Here is a 16,026-nt window from a genome sequence, read left to right as displayed (position 1 = left end):
AAAGATTTTTGTGATGGTTGTGTATACTTCTGGATAGTAGATCCAGCAGTGGATCTATCCATGGTGAACTGGTTGGCCTCAGACAGAAGGCAGTTGGAGTTTGCCAGTTTCCAGCTTGCTATTGTTCCCTGCTTCACCTCTATTTCCTGCCCCCTGCCTGCCACAAAGAAATTTCTGATTTCTGCCAAATAAATTGTTGGGAAAGCAGGACTACAAGAGAGGCTGGGATACTTGACTTCTCACTAACTTCCAGCAAAGCAGTTTATGAATGCCTCCTGTGAACATAGGTGATGCGTAGGGAGGGCATGGGGGGACACATGCCCCCCCTGAGATTTGCTGCCACTGGCTTCTGTGGCAGTTGCCGCCCCCTCCCTCACTGCCAATGCAGCCACCAGCGGCTGTGGGCGGTCCCCACCAACTGCCACTGACAACGCAGGCAGCGGCTGCGAGTGGTCCCCACTTGCCGCTCACTGCCATGCCCCCCACACCCCAGTCATGGGAGGCACCAGTCATACATGACTGTGAAAGTATTAAACCAGTATGATTGGGTGATAACTACATGTCATTTCTTACTGTAGTGCAATTTTACACAGATTTACAAGTTGTATAGGCTGTAGTAGCAGAGGCATCTTGCTACTACAGCCCAGACATGTGAGTTCAAGCCCTGCTTTTGTAGCTACCCTTATCCCACATTAGGGCATAATAATTGCATCTCGGAGGACGCATCTACATGTGCATTAATGTGCTTTAGTTGATGTGCGTTAACTTGATTACCCCCATTATGAGGGTTCCTGTATATGAGTGTGGAGACTGCTTCAATGCTCTGTAATTACAGTGCGTCAGAGCAGACTTGATTAAACAATCGCCATGCTCCAACAGTCTCCTGTGTCTTGGTTATCAGTGTCCCCATTCTTCAAAATGGTGGTAGGGGGCACTTGAACTGAAGCTTGTTTAAAGAGTTTTAGTTCAAGCACCTCCACCATGATTTTGAAGCATGGAGATGCTGATACACAAGACACTGCAGCATTTTAATTAAAGTGGCTCTTAGAGCCGCTCTAATTTAAAGTGCTACCCCCCTCACCCTCAGAGCATTTTTATAGATACCTATGATTTTTTTAGTGACACTTTAATGCACATTAAATAGACTAAAAATGTCCTGAGGTACTAGGAAAATGCACATTAACTAAAGAGCATGGTTTTTAAGTGATGCGTAATGTGCGTTAGCCTATGGAAATATGCATTAGCTAAATAGCATGGGGTCCCTGTTGACATGCGGGGATGCTGCTGTGACGTGATAATTACAGTGAATTAATCGAGTCTGCTGGAGCGTGCTAATTAGCACACTCCAGCAGCCTCAGTGTCTTGTGTATTTGGTGTCCCCATGCTTCAAATTAGTGGTGGGGGTGTCAAATGACCTTTAGTTAAAGAACCCCCATTGCCATTTTGAAGTACAGGGTACTGCATACACAAGACACTGCGGGCGCTTTAATTAAAATTGCTCTCAGAGCAGCTCTAATTAAAAGCCTTTCCTTACCCCTGGAGCATGTGTAAAGATGCCTATGGTTTTTGTAGTGATGTTTTAATGCACATTAAAATAAGCAAATGCGCGTTAAAGTGCACTTGTTGACGCACCTAGAATAACATAACATGCTTGCAGTATGGTACTGAATATGTAAATTTAGGGGCTCTTCAGAGTCATCCCAGGGAGGCTATAGCCACTTTTTTGCAGTACACGAACCTCTGAAATCATCATGTTAGCAGTGATATTGAGGAAGACCAGGATTAGTTTTCCTTTTTGTCTGTTTCCGTTATTATAATTTTAATTTAATTTACTCTTTAGTTTGCGTGGTTGTGAATTTTAAACTACATAGTGACATTTCTCATTTTAAAAATGCACATTCCTGGTATTCTCAAATCCACAAACATTATGTAATTTTGGTATGTTCTTCTCACTACTTTCAGATAAGTTATCTGAAATTATAACAACTGAAGCTGACACATGTTACCACATGCTAGATGTTACAAATTACAAGTTAGTGTATGCTTTCTGTCTAGATGATAGTGTGCAATGACACAAAATAGCAAGAAGTTATCATGGGTGGCACGTTTTGCACTTTGCTGACAGATATGTTACTGGATGCAATCATTCCTATGAGCCTGTATCTCCGGAAATAAAAGGTAGTCTATTAGCTGCTGGTTATACCTAGGTTTACATTGTGTTCTCCACTGATAAGACCAGATACTTCTCAACTTCTTATCTTGGTGGATTTCATAAACCTATTAAACAACCCTTAATATATTTTTTTTTTATACATTAAAAAATGCAGCTGTAGAATCTGGGACAAACTAATGGAAGCTGCAGAAGAATCTATGCCTCTAGCTTAGTGTAGGAATCATAGACTCTTAGAAAATGAGTGTTGGAAGGGACCTCAGGAGGTCGCATCTAGTTCAACCCCCTCTCAGAGCAGGACCAGCCCCAACTAAATCATCCCAGCCAAAGGAATATGAATTGCACACACTGTCTAATTGAAATCAGCTTGTTTGGTGTTACTGCTTCTGAAAATTATATTTTAAATAAGGCAGGTTAAAACATAAAATTGCTTACTGATTATATTATATGATGCATCCACAAATTATGTTCAAGGAGAATCTTTTTTTCCCCTATATCATTCGGTCATACTCCCCAAACTTCAGACAACTGTTTTACAATTTCTTGAGACTTCTAAGGTTTTCACTTGAGTCCCATCTTTACAAATAACATGACTTAATCAGCAATCCAGTCTGATTTGATTGGAGAGTTTATGGTAAAGAAGGGCAAGGAACTGCACGTGGCTTGTGCAGTCACAGGATAGTAGCAGCACTCTATGCTCAGATTAACAGGTGATATTGCTAGTATCAGTGAATATGTGACACACACATGCTAATGGTTTATAACAAATATATTTTTGTTTTCCTAAATTAAACTTTAAAAAAGCATTTTTAGTTGCTATAAATATTTACTCTTAATTTACAGAATATTCAAGGCATCTCCAAGCATGCCATTCAAATTATGAAGAAGCAAAACATAAAAGGTACATCAGCTATGTTTTTATTTATGTAGCTTCATAAAATGCTAAGACATATTTATCAAAACATTTTACTAAATGAAATGTTTTTATTTTAAAACAGAACCATATCTCAGAGATTCTGAAAGAGTAGATTCTCACTGCATTGTTTATAATGTTGTCTTTTAAACTAATCTGCTTTCTTCTGGCTGCTCCTTCCAAGGAGGTTGTTGCCTCTTTATTGATCTATGTAAGCAAGCTCATGAAGTTGATGTTCTGTACCACTAAGGTGTTTTCTTGTCCCTAACTTGTGGTCTTTTTCCCCAATTGCAAACTTGCATAGCTGTAACCAAATGAAGTTACCCTGCCTTACTGTAATAAGAAAACTTAGGAAGTATTCTTTGTGTCTTCATTTCAGAAAACTTCTCAAGGGGATGTCTTTGCTAGATCATGCAGGTCAGACTAGCAGCCAAAGACACACTTTTCCTTTGGATAGTAGTCAGACAGGTGTTTTATTTGATAAGGGAGCTAGGTTCAAGCAAAGATAGCACACACAATTCTAGCATGTCCTACAAAAGCATGGCCCAAGTGATAGGCAGAGGGCTGGACCCTACAAGTAGCTGCTTAGGACCACGTTGTTGGGCTCCTGCTGTTCTGTTGCTCTTAAATGGAGTGGACCTTTGCATAATGGGGCCACCTTTCCTGAGAGGGAGAAAATCACTTACTTCCTTCTATTGAACTATACACTAAGTGAAAATATAAAGAGAGAACAGATTTTCAAATAACAAAAATCTTAATATAAGTTTCTATTTGGCAGAAGAAAGAACTCTCAGGGCAATTTGCTTTTATTCTGTCTTGTTCTTAACTATTTCATAATGTAAAAAAAAGTGGACGTAGGTGGATCATGTGCTACGTGATGCATGTATCTACATGCATGCCTTACTGCAGAGTAGATTAATTAGCTCCACAGTAAAGTGTCACCATCTACACGTGAGCTGGTATTAAGTTGCAGTAAACTAATTAACTCTGGTGTCACATAGTATTGTGTGGGACAGTACTATCTTATGGCAGAGTAATTTGCTGCACTGAAACGCATGCATAGATCTTGACTGTGGACATAAATTGTGCCCGGTTTGCCCAGTAAGCCTCCGGGAGCCTGCTCTGCCCTGGCTCAAATTGATGCTGTCCCAGGAGCATGTGTAGATACTGTGCCCGGGAGCAGTTTACTCCAGTTCAAACTATTTTGGAAGTTTATTGCTTTATAACTAGGCAAGTTTAACATCAAGCTGGCCAAATGATTCATGAATCATGGGCCCTTTTCAAAACCATATTTTCAAGTTCTCTTTTGCAAACTTCTCCAGATGTTGTATTTTCCTCCTTTCCAACCAGTTAGTAACAATGAGTAGGAAAGAAAATATGCTACGCTTCAAGCAACCTTTTTTGTACCAAAATTAGGATTCCAATTATACATTCAGTAGCACTTCATTATTTCATAGTTATTTGTCACACTTCCTTTACCTTTTGGACTTCAGGCACTAGTATTTGGATGTTCAAAGCAGCTGCATGTTCTCAAAATTTACTTCTGTGTTTAACACAAAAATAAAATGTAATTTAAAAAATCACTTTACCTTAGCATTCCCTTCTACATATGCCTCTTTACTGAGTGACATAAAGTAACATTACTACCCATGGATGTTCGGTGAGGTACTCTAGTGTTTTTGGAAGAACTGGTTTGGTAGAAGAGGTGAGGAAGGATTGACATCTCTATTGGCTAAAGTGAAGGTTGGTGAATATGATTTGTTGTCTACGGTAGTTGTGGTGGTGATAACATGTGAGCCGTTGAACAGAAGGCTGAGTTGTTCAGTTTCTGATATACTTTTTTATGGTTCTGTCCAAGTATGGCATGTTTAGCAATCTTACCTATTTTACAACAAAGGATATTTTACATCTTGTTTTGTTTCTGTGATACAGTATATGGTTTTTCCTATCTTTTTCTCTAGGAAAAGACAGTGAGATAGTAACTATTTCCCCAAGGGCCATGTTTGTTTCTGCCAAAGGATATACATTTCTAGCAGCAGGTAAGATAATCCTCATTATTGCTATTATTTATTATTAATAGCTAGAGTCCTATGATCTCTGCTTCTGGTTGTCTCTTAAATGCCACTGCATCTTTACTAAATTTGCCATGAAAACCTAGATTAGACACTGGCCAGTTATTGATGTTATGTATAGATATATCTTCAGGAACGGTTAGACTGCTACATTCTGGCATAGCTGGCTTGCTTTGAGGAAAGCCTTAATGATCTCCGATATTTTGAAGCCCAGGGATTCTTCACCAAGAGTATATCTATATGCATGACTATAGCTTGTGTAGGAATATATAAGCTGCTGTGAGTTAAAGGTATCAATAACAGTGTAACTGTGACAAGATGGAGCTTGGCATAGGCTGCAGCCTTGCCCAAGTAGCTGTTCAGATACTTGGACACTTAGCTTGCACTAATCTTCAAACTGCTACAGCTATACTGCTCTGTCATGTGCTTGCTTGTGTACACCTATGTGTCTGCCTGAGTTGCAGTCTGGAGACTACAGGATAGACATACTGGTGGTTCACCAGCCATGAAGCATAGCAGGCAGTTTCATGGATAATTAGCCAGCTACTGCTCAGATACCTTAAGGAATTTTTTGGGGCAGCTTGCTTGGAATTCCATTAAAGAAAATGTAGATGAACATCATTACAGGGTTTGTTATACTTTCATTTGTCTCAGACCTCTAATTTCTTCAGTTTCTTCTGTGAAGAGGATAAGAAATGTTTACAGTTAATTAGGTGGCTAACTGCATGGAACAGTGCTCATTAGTGAATTTAAGTTTGGTAATAATATTCTGAAACTTTCACCATTCGTGCAAAAGTTTGGTTTGTATACAAAACAAATTTGAACAGAATTGTACACTGGAAAATGCACTTTTTTTTCTTTTACACAATAACTGCTTTTTATTTATATACTAGTACAGAAATGGCCAGGAATTAAAAAATATGGGAAAATAACTTTTAGTTTCTGGTAACTGATTTTTATTTGGTTGAGTCGTAAGAGTTTGAGAATTACTAGTTGTTGCATACAGCGTCATTTCTGAGTCACAAAAACAGTTTTAATAATTATAGAATCAGAGAGAAATAGGGCTGGAAAGGACCTCCAGAAGTCATCTAGTCCAACCCCCTGCCTGAGGCAGCATCATCCTTATCCAAACCATTCCATACACTCCATAGTTTAAATGAGACTGCCTTTAACCCTGACGCAACATAGACCTGACACCCTAACCTGCTACAAGTAAAGCAGGGGAACCACAGCAGCCAACATCCTGTTTCTATGAAATGTTGTCAGTATATGTTCAAGACATCCTGGGTAGAGGGCCACACCCCCTGCTAGAGAGGAAGCAAAAACACCCAGTCCGTACCCATCTGACCATGGGGTAAGTGAAAATATAAAGAATATATTTCTTCCTGACCCCAAATATGGTGATTGGTCTGACCCTGAAGAGAGGGGCAGGACCCTTTAGCCAAGACCCTCTGGCTTTGCAGACGAATCAGTACACCTCAGTTGAAGTCCCCAACCTTGGCTGTAGTTGACACCCAGTGCTTCTTTCTATTCCACTGTTTCACTATTCTCACAGTGAAGAATTTTTTCTGGATCTCCAATCTAAACTTATTTTGCTACAACTTCAAGCCATTGGTCCACATTCTCTCTGCAGCAAGAGGGAAAAGTTGCTTTCCCTCTTTATGGTAGCTCATCAAGTATTTGAAGACTGCTATCATGTCCTCTCTTAAGAGTCTTTTCTGCAAGCTGAACATGCCTAGCTCCTTCAGCCTTTTCTCCTATAACTTGTTTTCCAAGCCTTTTACCATCTTTGCTGCCTGCCTCTGGACCTTGTCCAAGTTCTTCACATCCTTTTTAATAATGGAGGTCAGATCTGCACACAGTACTCCAGATGAGGCCTAACCAGTGCTGAATAGACAGGCGCTATCACTTCCTGTGTCTTGCACCTAATACTTCTATTGATGCATCCCAGAACCACATTCATCTTTTGTGTGGCTGCATGACACTGCAGTCTCACATTGAGTCTGTGATCTACCAAGACTCTCAAGTCCTTTTCCATAGAGCTGCCATCCAGCCAGATGTTATCCATTTTATATTTGTCTTTTTGATTATTCCTCCCAAGGTGTAACACACATTGAACTTCAACCTATTAGCTCTAGCCCAGCTTTCCAATCTGTTGAGATCCTTCTAATTGCATTTGCATTCTTCAATATGTTCACAGTCCTTCCCAGTTTTGTATCAGCTGCAAACTTGCTCAAGAAGCTTTCTCTAAATAGTTAATAAACAGATTGAATAGTACCAGGCCCATGACAGACCCTTGTGGGACTCTACTTGAAGCCTCATGCTATTCTGACATGGACCCATTAATAGTTACCCTTTGCTTGTGGGTACTGAGACAGTTTTCTATCAACCGTGTTGTAATTTCATCAAGCCCATGTTTCTCCAATTTGTTTATTAAGAGATTGTGTGGGACCTTGTCAAAAACCTAGCTGAAGTCCAGATGCACTATATTCACAACATGTTCTTCATCCACCCAAGTAGTTATTTTATCAAAGAAGGAGATCAAATTTGTTTGACACTTGTTTTTGATTAATCCATACTAGCTGTTTATGAACAACTTTTCTGCCTCCAGATGCTTGCAAGTGGCCTCCTTAGGGTATGTTCCAATAACTTCCCAGGTACTTTGGTGGGCTAACAAGTCTGTAGTTCCCTGGGTCCTCCTCCTTGTCTTTTTTTTAAACGGGCACTGCGTTGGCCCTTTTCTAGTCCTCTAGTAATGGGCCCATCTCCCATAACTTCTTAAAGATCATTGCCAAGGCTCCTCTGCCAGTTACTTCAGTACCCTGGGATGAAGTTCATCCGGCCCTGCTGACTTTAATTTATTCAGACCTATCAAAAGTGACAGTCTGTCTTGTTATCTTCTCTTTCAGCTTGCCCCTTTCCTTATCCAGATAATCCTTATTAGGTGTCTGGCTTCAACTTAATTTTTTTGTGAAAACTGAAGCAAAGTATCTGTTGAGTAGCTCTGCCTTTTTTTTGTATCTTTGGTTAGGAGTTCCCCTTGACTTGATAACAGAGGACCTACAGCTTCCTTGGTCCTTCTTTCCTGTCCAACATGCTAGTAAAACCTCTTCTTGTTGTCCTTAACCTACTTCAACAAGTACAGCATGTTCTTTATCTTTGCCTTCCTGATTTTGTCCCGAGAAGTTCTTGCTATTTCCTGGTATGCTTCCTTGATGACCTGTCTATTATTCCATTGCTTGTATGTTTTCCTTTTGCATTTGAGGCATTTTAGAAGATTCTCATGCAACCATATTGCTCTCTTGCCATTCTTCTTGTGCTTCTATCATATTGGGACAGTTTCTTGTTGGGCATCCAATATTTTGCCATTTAGAAGTTCCCAGTCTTCCTGGGTGCCTTTATTCTTCAGTCTGTCTTCCCATGGCACCATGCGTATTAACTCAAGTCGTATGAAATCTGGCATCCTAATTTTGCTGACCTCATGCTTTGCCTGTCAGTATCTGGAATTCTATCATCTCATGATTGGTTCCTCCCAAGTTACCCATCACCTTTACATCATCTAAAAGCTCTTCCCTTTTTGTCAGGGTAAGATCTAAAATAGATGATTCCCTAGTTGTATTCTGCACCTTCTGGAACAGGAAGTTGTCCTCCACACAAGTTTAGGAACCACCTCGATAATTTTTTGGCTGCCCTGTTCTTCCAGCAGGTGTCTACGAAAATGAAGTCTCCCATCAATACCATCCCATAACTTTTGGATAGATTTATCACCTGCTTGAACATGGCACATCCACCTGCTCTTCCTGATTTGGTAGCCTGTAAATCCTCATCATTACATTGGTGCCACATCTTTCACTTTTCATCTTCACACAAATGCATTTTGCTTTGCTGTCTTGTTCCTGAGCCAGGGAACAAGCATATGTGTTTTTGACATTCGAGGCAACACCATCACCTTTGCTCCCAGCCCTGTTCTTCTGAAACAGTGTGCAAACCTCAATGTTGACATTCCAGTCATAAGAGCTGTTTTACCAGGTCTCTGTGATCCCAGTCAGATCATAGTTCATTTCACAGGTTGCAACTTCTAGCTCATGTTGTTTACTCTCTATACTTTTCATATTTGTATACATGCATCGGACATGTTTTGCATTTTGTCCTATTCCACTTCCTTTTGCATGCAGTCCTGCAGCTCTCTGGCCCTTTCCCAGAGTTAAGTTGCTTCTTTTAATCCTTCCCTATGGACTCTGTGCTCTATTGTTGGAGAATTTTGATCACTATCCCTTGTGGAACCTAGTTTAAAGCCCTAAGTTAGCCAAAGATGCATCTTCCCATTCTCATCAGATGGATCCTTTTTCTTGAGAGCAGTATTCCACCCAAGAAAATTCACCCATTGTCAAAGAAGCTGAAGCCTTCCCATTGACACCACTGTCTCATCCACGTGTTCACTTCCAGGATTTAATGGTCTCAGCCTGGACCCTTGCCTTCCTTGGGAAGAATTGATTAGAACATCACTTGTGCTCCAAGCTCCTTCATCCTCCTGCCAAGAACCTGATAGTCACCTCTGATCTGCTCAGTGTCATTCCTGGCAGTATCATTGGTGCCTACAGGATGAGCAGACAGGAGTAGTAATTGAAAGGATCCATGAGCGTCGGCCATCTCTCTGTGATGTCCTCTTGGGCCCCCAAATCTGGACAACAAATTGGTGCCCCTGTCCCCCACAGAAGGGAGTCACCAATTACCACCACTCTTCTCTTCCTTCTTGATGTAGTGGTTATAGAGCCCATGTCCTTGGGGCCTTGCATTTCCTGCTCTCTAGGCTGCTGCCTTCTCAGCCTCATGCCTGCGGATGTCGTCTTCCCTGCCTATTCCACAAGTTTCACCTTGGAGTGCTTGAAAGTGGTTGAAGAAGGGTGTTTGTATCTGAAAGCTTGCAAAGAACAATTTTTCCAACTATTTAGTTGGTCTAATAAAAGATATCACATTTACCCAAAGAACCTTACCTGAAAGCAGTTGCTAACTTCAATCTACTCTTCTTCAATTCTGAGGGCCCTCCTTCTTCAGGTAGTTATGCTCATATCAACCAGCACTCTGATGGAAATTTGGATTTAGCACAAAGACACGTGTAGCATTTTCATGTATTTTATTAAAGTTATTGCATTTTATTCAATGAAAGAGAATTAGTATTTAGGAAGTTCAGGAAATCGGTGTGACAGCAACTATAAAAATACTCCTTCCTGGTAAGATCAAAATATTAGAAGGCTGCGCTGAAATTTTTAGTTCTGGAGTATCAAGGTGCTCACTGCACTTTCTTACATACTCTTTACTGTATTTTTTTTTATTCCATGTAGCTTATACACAGAGAACAAAACACAAACCTGAGAGACTCTATAGAGTAAGGATTCCATTAACTGACACCTGGTGGTGATGATGGAAAAAAATATATGGAGCTTATTAATTGAAAGCTGTTTGGTGATTCCTCTCTAGCTGCAAGCAGTGCAAGAGAGCTTGGGCTGAAACTGTAGATAGCCCAGGCTTACTTGAGGGATTCAGTTGTGCTGTGCTGGTGCTGTACAACACAGCCACTAGCAACAGAGAGAGAAAGACTAATGTTAGACCAATATCCATGTCATCCTAGGGGCAGAAGTTTCACCTTATAAGTGTTGTTTTATCCCACACTTATTCTGCGTCTGTCTTTCCCTCCCTGATGATAAAGTTCTCTTTGTTTTAAATCTTTGGACTGCATTATTTGGATTCATGTGTACACTAGAGAGAGCATAATGGCCACAAAATTAAAAATGGCAAAATAAACAATAATACTTACAAAGTTATATATTCGTCTTGTAAGGGTAATGGAGATATGTGATGATGTAGCATATGTATGAGATTTTAACTAGTCTCCAGTCCATATTCATTATGGTATGATTTACTTACTTTCAGGGTGATTACCTATAAATTTTATTTGCTAGATTTTTCCCAAATTGAACTAAGAATCCTTGCACACCTGTCATGTGATCCAGAACTTCTGAAACTATTCCAAGAACCTGAAATCAGTGATGTTTTTACTGTATTGGCTTCTCAATGGTAAGAAGAAACTTATACCGTAAGCTACTACCTAAACTAACAAGATGATAGAAGTATCTTGCACTTCGTTATTGTTGTATATAGATGTTAGAAAAATGTATTTAGCTATAAAACTTATTTTTAAGTTGGTTACTTTTTCAAAATACTGGGCACTAACAGACCTGCCAAAAGGATTTCAGAATGGTGAACTATTAGAGTTCCTTGTCCACAGGCCAGAACGGAGGGGGGTGGGGGTTGTATATTCACCTTCTTCCCTTCCATGGTGATAGTGTCAGTGGTAATGTCAGTACAGCTGACCAAGATGAGCCTGGTAGCTGAAGTAGTCATAATTCATTACAAGTAATGCAGTGTCCAAATTTTGACATCATATTGCATAATTATTCACAAATGAATATTTAAAAGTACCAGTTTACCTGCTGACTTGATTAGCCTCATGAAGTGTTGTAAAAATGGTGTTCACTCTGGGATACCCTTTGATAATATTAGCTTCAGTTTCACCCTTTATAAGTACAAGCCTTTTGAAAACCTGTTTGAACATCTGGCATAGGCAAAGGAATCAAAATTATGTGCAGAGAGGTAAATGAGAAGACAGCTCAGGATTTTTGTGGGCCCATCTATTTTGGCACTGTCAGCCTCCTGATAGACCCTCTGATACCTTGGAGGAAGAACAGTGTTTCAACCTTTGAGTAAATGCTTCTCTGCCCATTCACAGGATTATTACTGCTTGCCAGTTTCCTGAGGTTAGAGGTTGGTAGATCAGTTCTCAAAGAAGAAAGAATGATGCTGTACTAGAAATTTTGGTGGGGTTTGAGTATACTGTTTATTATTTCTTGTATTATGGTAGTACTTTGACACCCCAATCAAGATTGGAAACCCATAGTACTACACACTGAACAAACATATAGTAAGAGGTGATCTATAAATCAGGAATGTGCAAAATATGGCTTACGGGCTGGATCTGGCCCACCAACAGATTCAATCCAGCGTGCAGGCAGGCTGCCACTAACTCACTGGATCTGGCTCATGGGGAGCAGGTGGCTCTGACTTTGGCTGCCGCATGCTGCAGCTTCCATGTGAGGTGGTGCAGGCTCCCACCCTGGGGGTTTTTAAGAGGAGGTTGGATGACCACCTTATTGGGGTCATTTGACCCCAGTGCTCTTCCTGCCAAGGCAGGGGGTCGGACTAGATGATCTGCTCAGGTCCCTTCCGACCCTAGAAACTATGAAACTATGAAACTATGCTGCCAGGTGGGTGTGCTGGGCTGTTTTTGCTGCACTGGGTGGGCAGCTATGACTACTTCCACCCAGCAACATCAATTCTTGATGTGGTGGCATCAGCTGTGGAACCCAGTCAGGGGCTTCTGCCATAGTGGGCGGGTGGTGGCATCAACCACGGACACTGTTAGCAGGTTCAGGAGCCCTAATGCAGAACCTGATCCACACATGACACTGATGCCCTCCATGTATGGCGGAAGCTCCTGCTCAGGGCCCTGACCCAGAACCTGCTGACAAAGTCAGCTGTGGACCCAGGCCATAGCTTCTGCTGCACTAAGTAGGCTTCAGTGTCAGCTGTGGACACAGCCAGCAGGTTCCATGTTGGGGCTCTGGAACCTGCCGGCTGTGCCTGCAGCTGACACCACCACCCACCTGCCACAGCGGAAGTCCCCATCTGGATCCACAGACGTGTGTTGGGGCTCCTGGTGAACTATAGCTCTGGTTGGGTTATGGAAGGAGAGAGTGCAGGAGGGGGACAGAGAGGCTGAAACACAGAGAGAGAGAGAGAGAGAGAGAGAGAGAGAGATGGATGTGGCCCTCAACAGGTCACCAGAACTCATTAAGTGGCCCTCCAGCTGAAATAATTGTCCAGCTGTGTTGTAAAGCTTTTGAGATATGACCTAAATAGAAAAGACAGGCAATGGACTGGGGAGAGAAGATATACAGGGAAAAGAGAATGATGCCCTGTAAGCTTCCAGGTTTTTTTTTGTAGGTTAGTTGATCATGCATTTGTTCTTTCTTTTCAACTGTTTGGCTGGGATTTTGCTAGGACAGGATTAGCTGAAAAAGGGATACAAAAGGGTATTATTAAAGGAGAAAGATAAGAAAAAAGGAGGCCACCAACAGGAGGTGGAGCAAGGATTAAATAAAGAGAACGAAGAGAAGATTGAAGAGAGTAAGCGGAAATAGCTAATCATCAGAATTTTCAGCCTAAGGTTGGAGAACCAGTCAGGGGCCGATTTAATCATTATTGTACACAGGTCCCAGTTCCAGATGCTTAGTTTCTGCACTTTCTGAATTTCTTCAGACATTAACTTCTTGACTTTCTTTGAAGTACTGGAAAGAAATAGGGCACCTAGGGTGTCTATACCCATGGTTCAGGTTTGGAGGCGGGGAGGCAGGGGCGGATTTTTAATTAAAGCAGCTCTCAGACAGCTGCTCTAACTAAATGCCTCAGTCGGATGTATTCAGCATCCTGTGTTTCAAAATGGTGGTGGGGGCACTTTAGCTAAACTTTTGTTTTGAGTCTCCTCTGATTCTCTAATTAGAATGCATCAGAGCATGTGTATAGGCACCCCAGTTTTGTTTGCCCGCCTATCGACCTTTGGATCAAAGCAAGAATGCATTTGTAGCCTGATAGCTCATGGAAGAAAGACCTGCATCCCCAAGAATATAGTTCTTAAAAGACAAACTGAAAAGCATTATCTAAAGATAAGCAGTCTTTCTTTTTTAAATTCAGTTGCGGATTGATATAAATGGTTCTTAGTAGGGTGGCAGTGGTATATCAGTCCCATGTCATATCGTCACCAATAAAAGGAAAATTGACATTATTGGCAATTGGCTTTTCTTGGCTGATAACGTTGCCGATTAAATGCTGTGTGCATGTGCACAGCCACAGCGCAGCATGCAGATGGTCAGGAGTTCAGCCTGGTAGCATGGAGAGCAGTGTCTGGCTGGTAAGTCTGTTGAGGGGAGGGCGTGTGGTGGGAAGGAAGAGGTATGGGAGGGCAGATTAAGGCCCTCACAGTGTGGGAGGGAGTGGGGCTGGGGCAGGCACTGCACAGCCAGGGTGAGACAGGGTGGAGCCGCAGCTCTTCTGGGGGCTCCACCCTTGCTGCATGCACCCTAGAAGGGGTGCACGGGATGAGGGCAGGGTGCCCCTTGGATCTATTTATGGGGCAAGGGCGGACTGCCACTGCAGACTGGGGCCAGGAGCAGCGCTGGGCTCTTCCCGGTGGGGGAGGAGGAGTCTGGAACAGGCTGCACTTGGGGTGGGCAGTGGTGCTGGGGTGGGGGACCTATGGAGGAGGCTGTGGCCACCTCAAAAATTCGCCGAAGCCTCCCTGAACCTCCCCCTTCCAGCACCGCCACCACCCATGCCAAGCGTAGACCCCACACCAGGAGGAGCCTGGCGCCGTCCCTGACCCCAGCCTGCAGTGGCAGCCTGCCCTCACCCTGAACAAAGATCTGGAGAGCATATGCCTTCCTGGGGTGCATGCAGCGGCAGAAGCCACCCCACGCCCTGCCCCACCCTTGCTGGGCATCGCCTGCCCCTACCCCGTCTCCACTCCCTCCCTCACTGCGGGCATTTGATCTGCCTCTCCCATGCACCTTCCCTTGTCCCTTCCCCCCACCAAAAGACTTACCAGTTGGTTGTTGCTCTTCATGTTGCCCGGCCACGTATCAGCAATCAGATTAGTATTGGCCAATATGGCTCATTAAAAATTGGCCATTGATATGGGCTCAAAAATCTATTGGTGCACCCCTCGTTCTTAGTCTGACGTGTTATCATGTGTTCTTGATGGAATTAAATCATTTTTTCAGTTTGGGGGTATATTGTAATGTATGTATGAATAGGAATCAAGTTTTCTGTCAACTCCAGGCAGGGCTCCAGACATGTTATTCTACTCAATAACATCACGGCTCTTGGCAGCTGCCAACCTCTTACAGTTGCTATGCAGTACCTTTCAATTTTAATGAAATATTGCAGTCAAATATTTTTATTAAATAGAATTGTCGTGTCTGCAAAACTATTACATAATAATTCCGCCGAGTTGCTGACTCCTTTTGTAGGCTACAAAGGACCAACTCACAAGGTCGTTATAAATTCTAGTTTATTAGATGTGGTGTGAAGCTTTAATAAAATTATAAATGTAAATTCTGGGGTGTTATGATGGGTACTGGTCACCTTAACACATATACACACATGCACTCACTCATTCAGACCCATGTAGTATAGCATATAGTAGCAGCTGTAGTGATTGTGGGAGCACTGGTGTTAATATATCTACCTATCTGAGGCCCTGCAGATCTGCTGTCGATGGTCAGCTTCCTCCAGGGTGGTATCTTCTCCAGAAGGGGGTCGCCTACTTGTCCTTCTATCTTGGTAGGTTGGATGAGGGGGTGCCCCGAGGGTCATGCTTCACTGCCTTTCATCCCTTTCTGGCAGACTTGTGTGATCCCCCAGCATCATCTTGGCTGCCCAATCTGGAGGTTGCTGTCCCACGTAGGTCTTGAGTAGTGTACGACAGCTGTTAGTCACAGTCACTGGGGGTTTTGCCCCATGGTGCAGTTTTGGGAGTCCACCCTTGACTTCATTGACTCAATGGCTGTGTCTTGCAGGTTCCAGGAATCAGTTCTTTGGCTTTATTAGCTTAAAATGGCTTGTAAAATAGAGTTTTGTAATGGTAAGTTTCTCTGGCTACGCTGTTGTCAATTAACAGCCAGAGGCTCTTGCTTTGTCCTACTGGCTCATACATACTTGCATTCACTCAAGGGACCAGCCCAATATAACAGATTTCA

General features: G+C 42.3%; 1 protein-coding gene across 3 annotated transcripts in view; it reads left to right on the top strand.

Moving 5' to 3' along the window:
* POLN (DNA polymerase nu) overlaps window positions 1-16,026 on the top strand; it is a 315,827-nt gene that overhangs the window by 121,575 nt on the left and 178,226 nt on the right. For all 3 annotated transcript variants that reach the window (XM_019526104.1, XM_019526103.1, XM_019526102.1), the window contains 3 exons: window positions 3,014-3,071; window positions 5,045-5,122; window positions 11,116-11,230. In XM_019526104.1, coding sequence (XP_019381649.1) covers window positions 3,014-3,071; window positions 5,045-5,122; window positions 11,116-11,230 — 251 coding nt within the window. The remainder of the gene's footprint in view (window positions 1-3,013; window positions 3,072-5,044; window positions 5,123-11,115; window positions 11,231-16,026) is intronic.

The sequence above is a fragment of the Gavialis gangeticus genome, unplaced genomic scaffold (assembly GCF_001723915.1).
Source record: "Gavialis gangeticus isolate Ggan-Ray unplaced genomic scaffold, GavGan_comp1, whole genome shotgun sequence".
Lineage (NCBI taxonomy): Eukaryota > Metazoa > Chordata > Crocodylia > Gavialidae > Gavialis > Gavialis gangeticus.
This window is presented reverse-complemented; position numbering and strand designations above follow the sequence as displayed.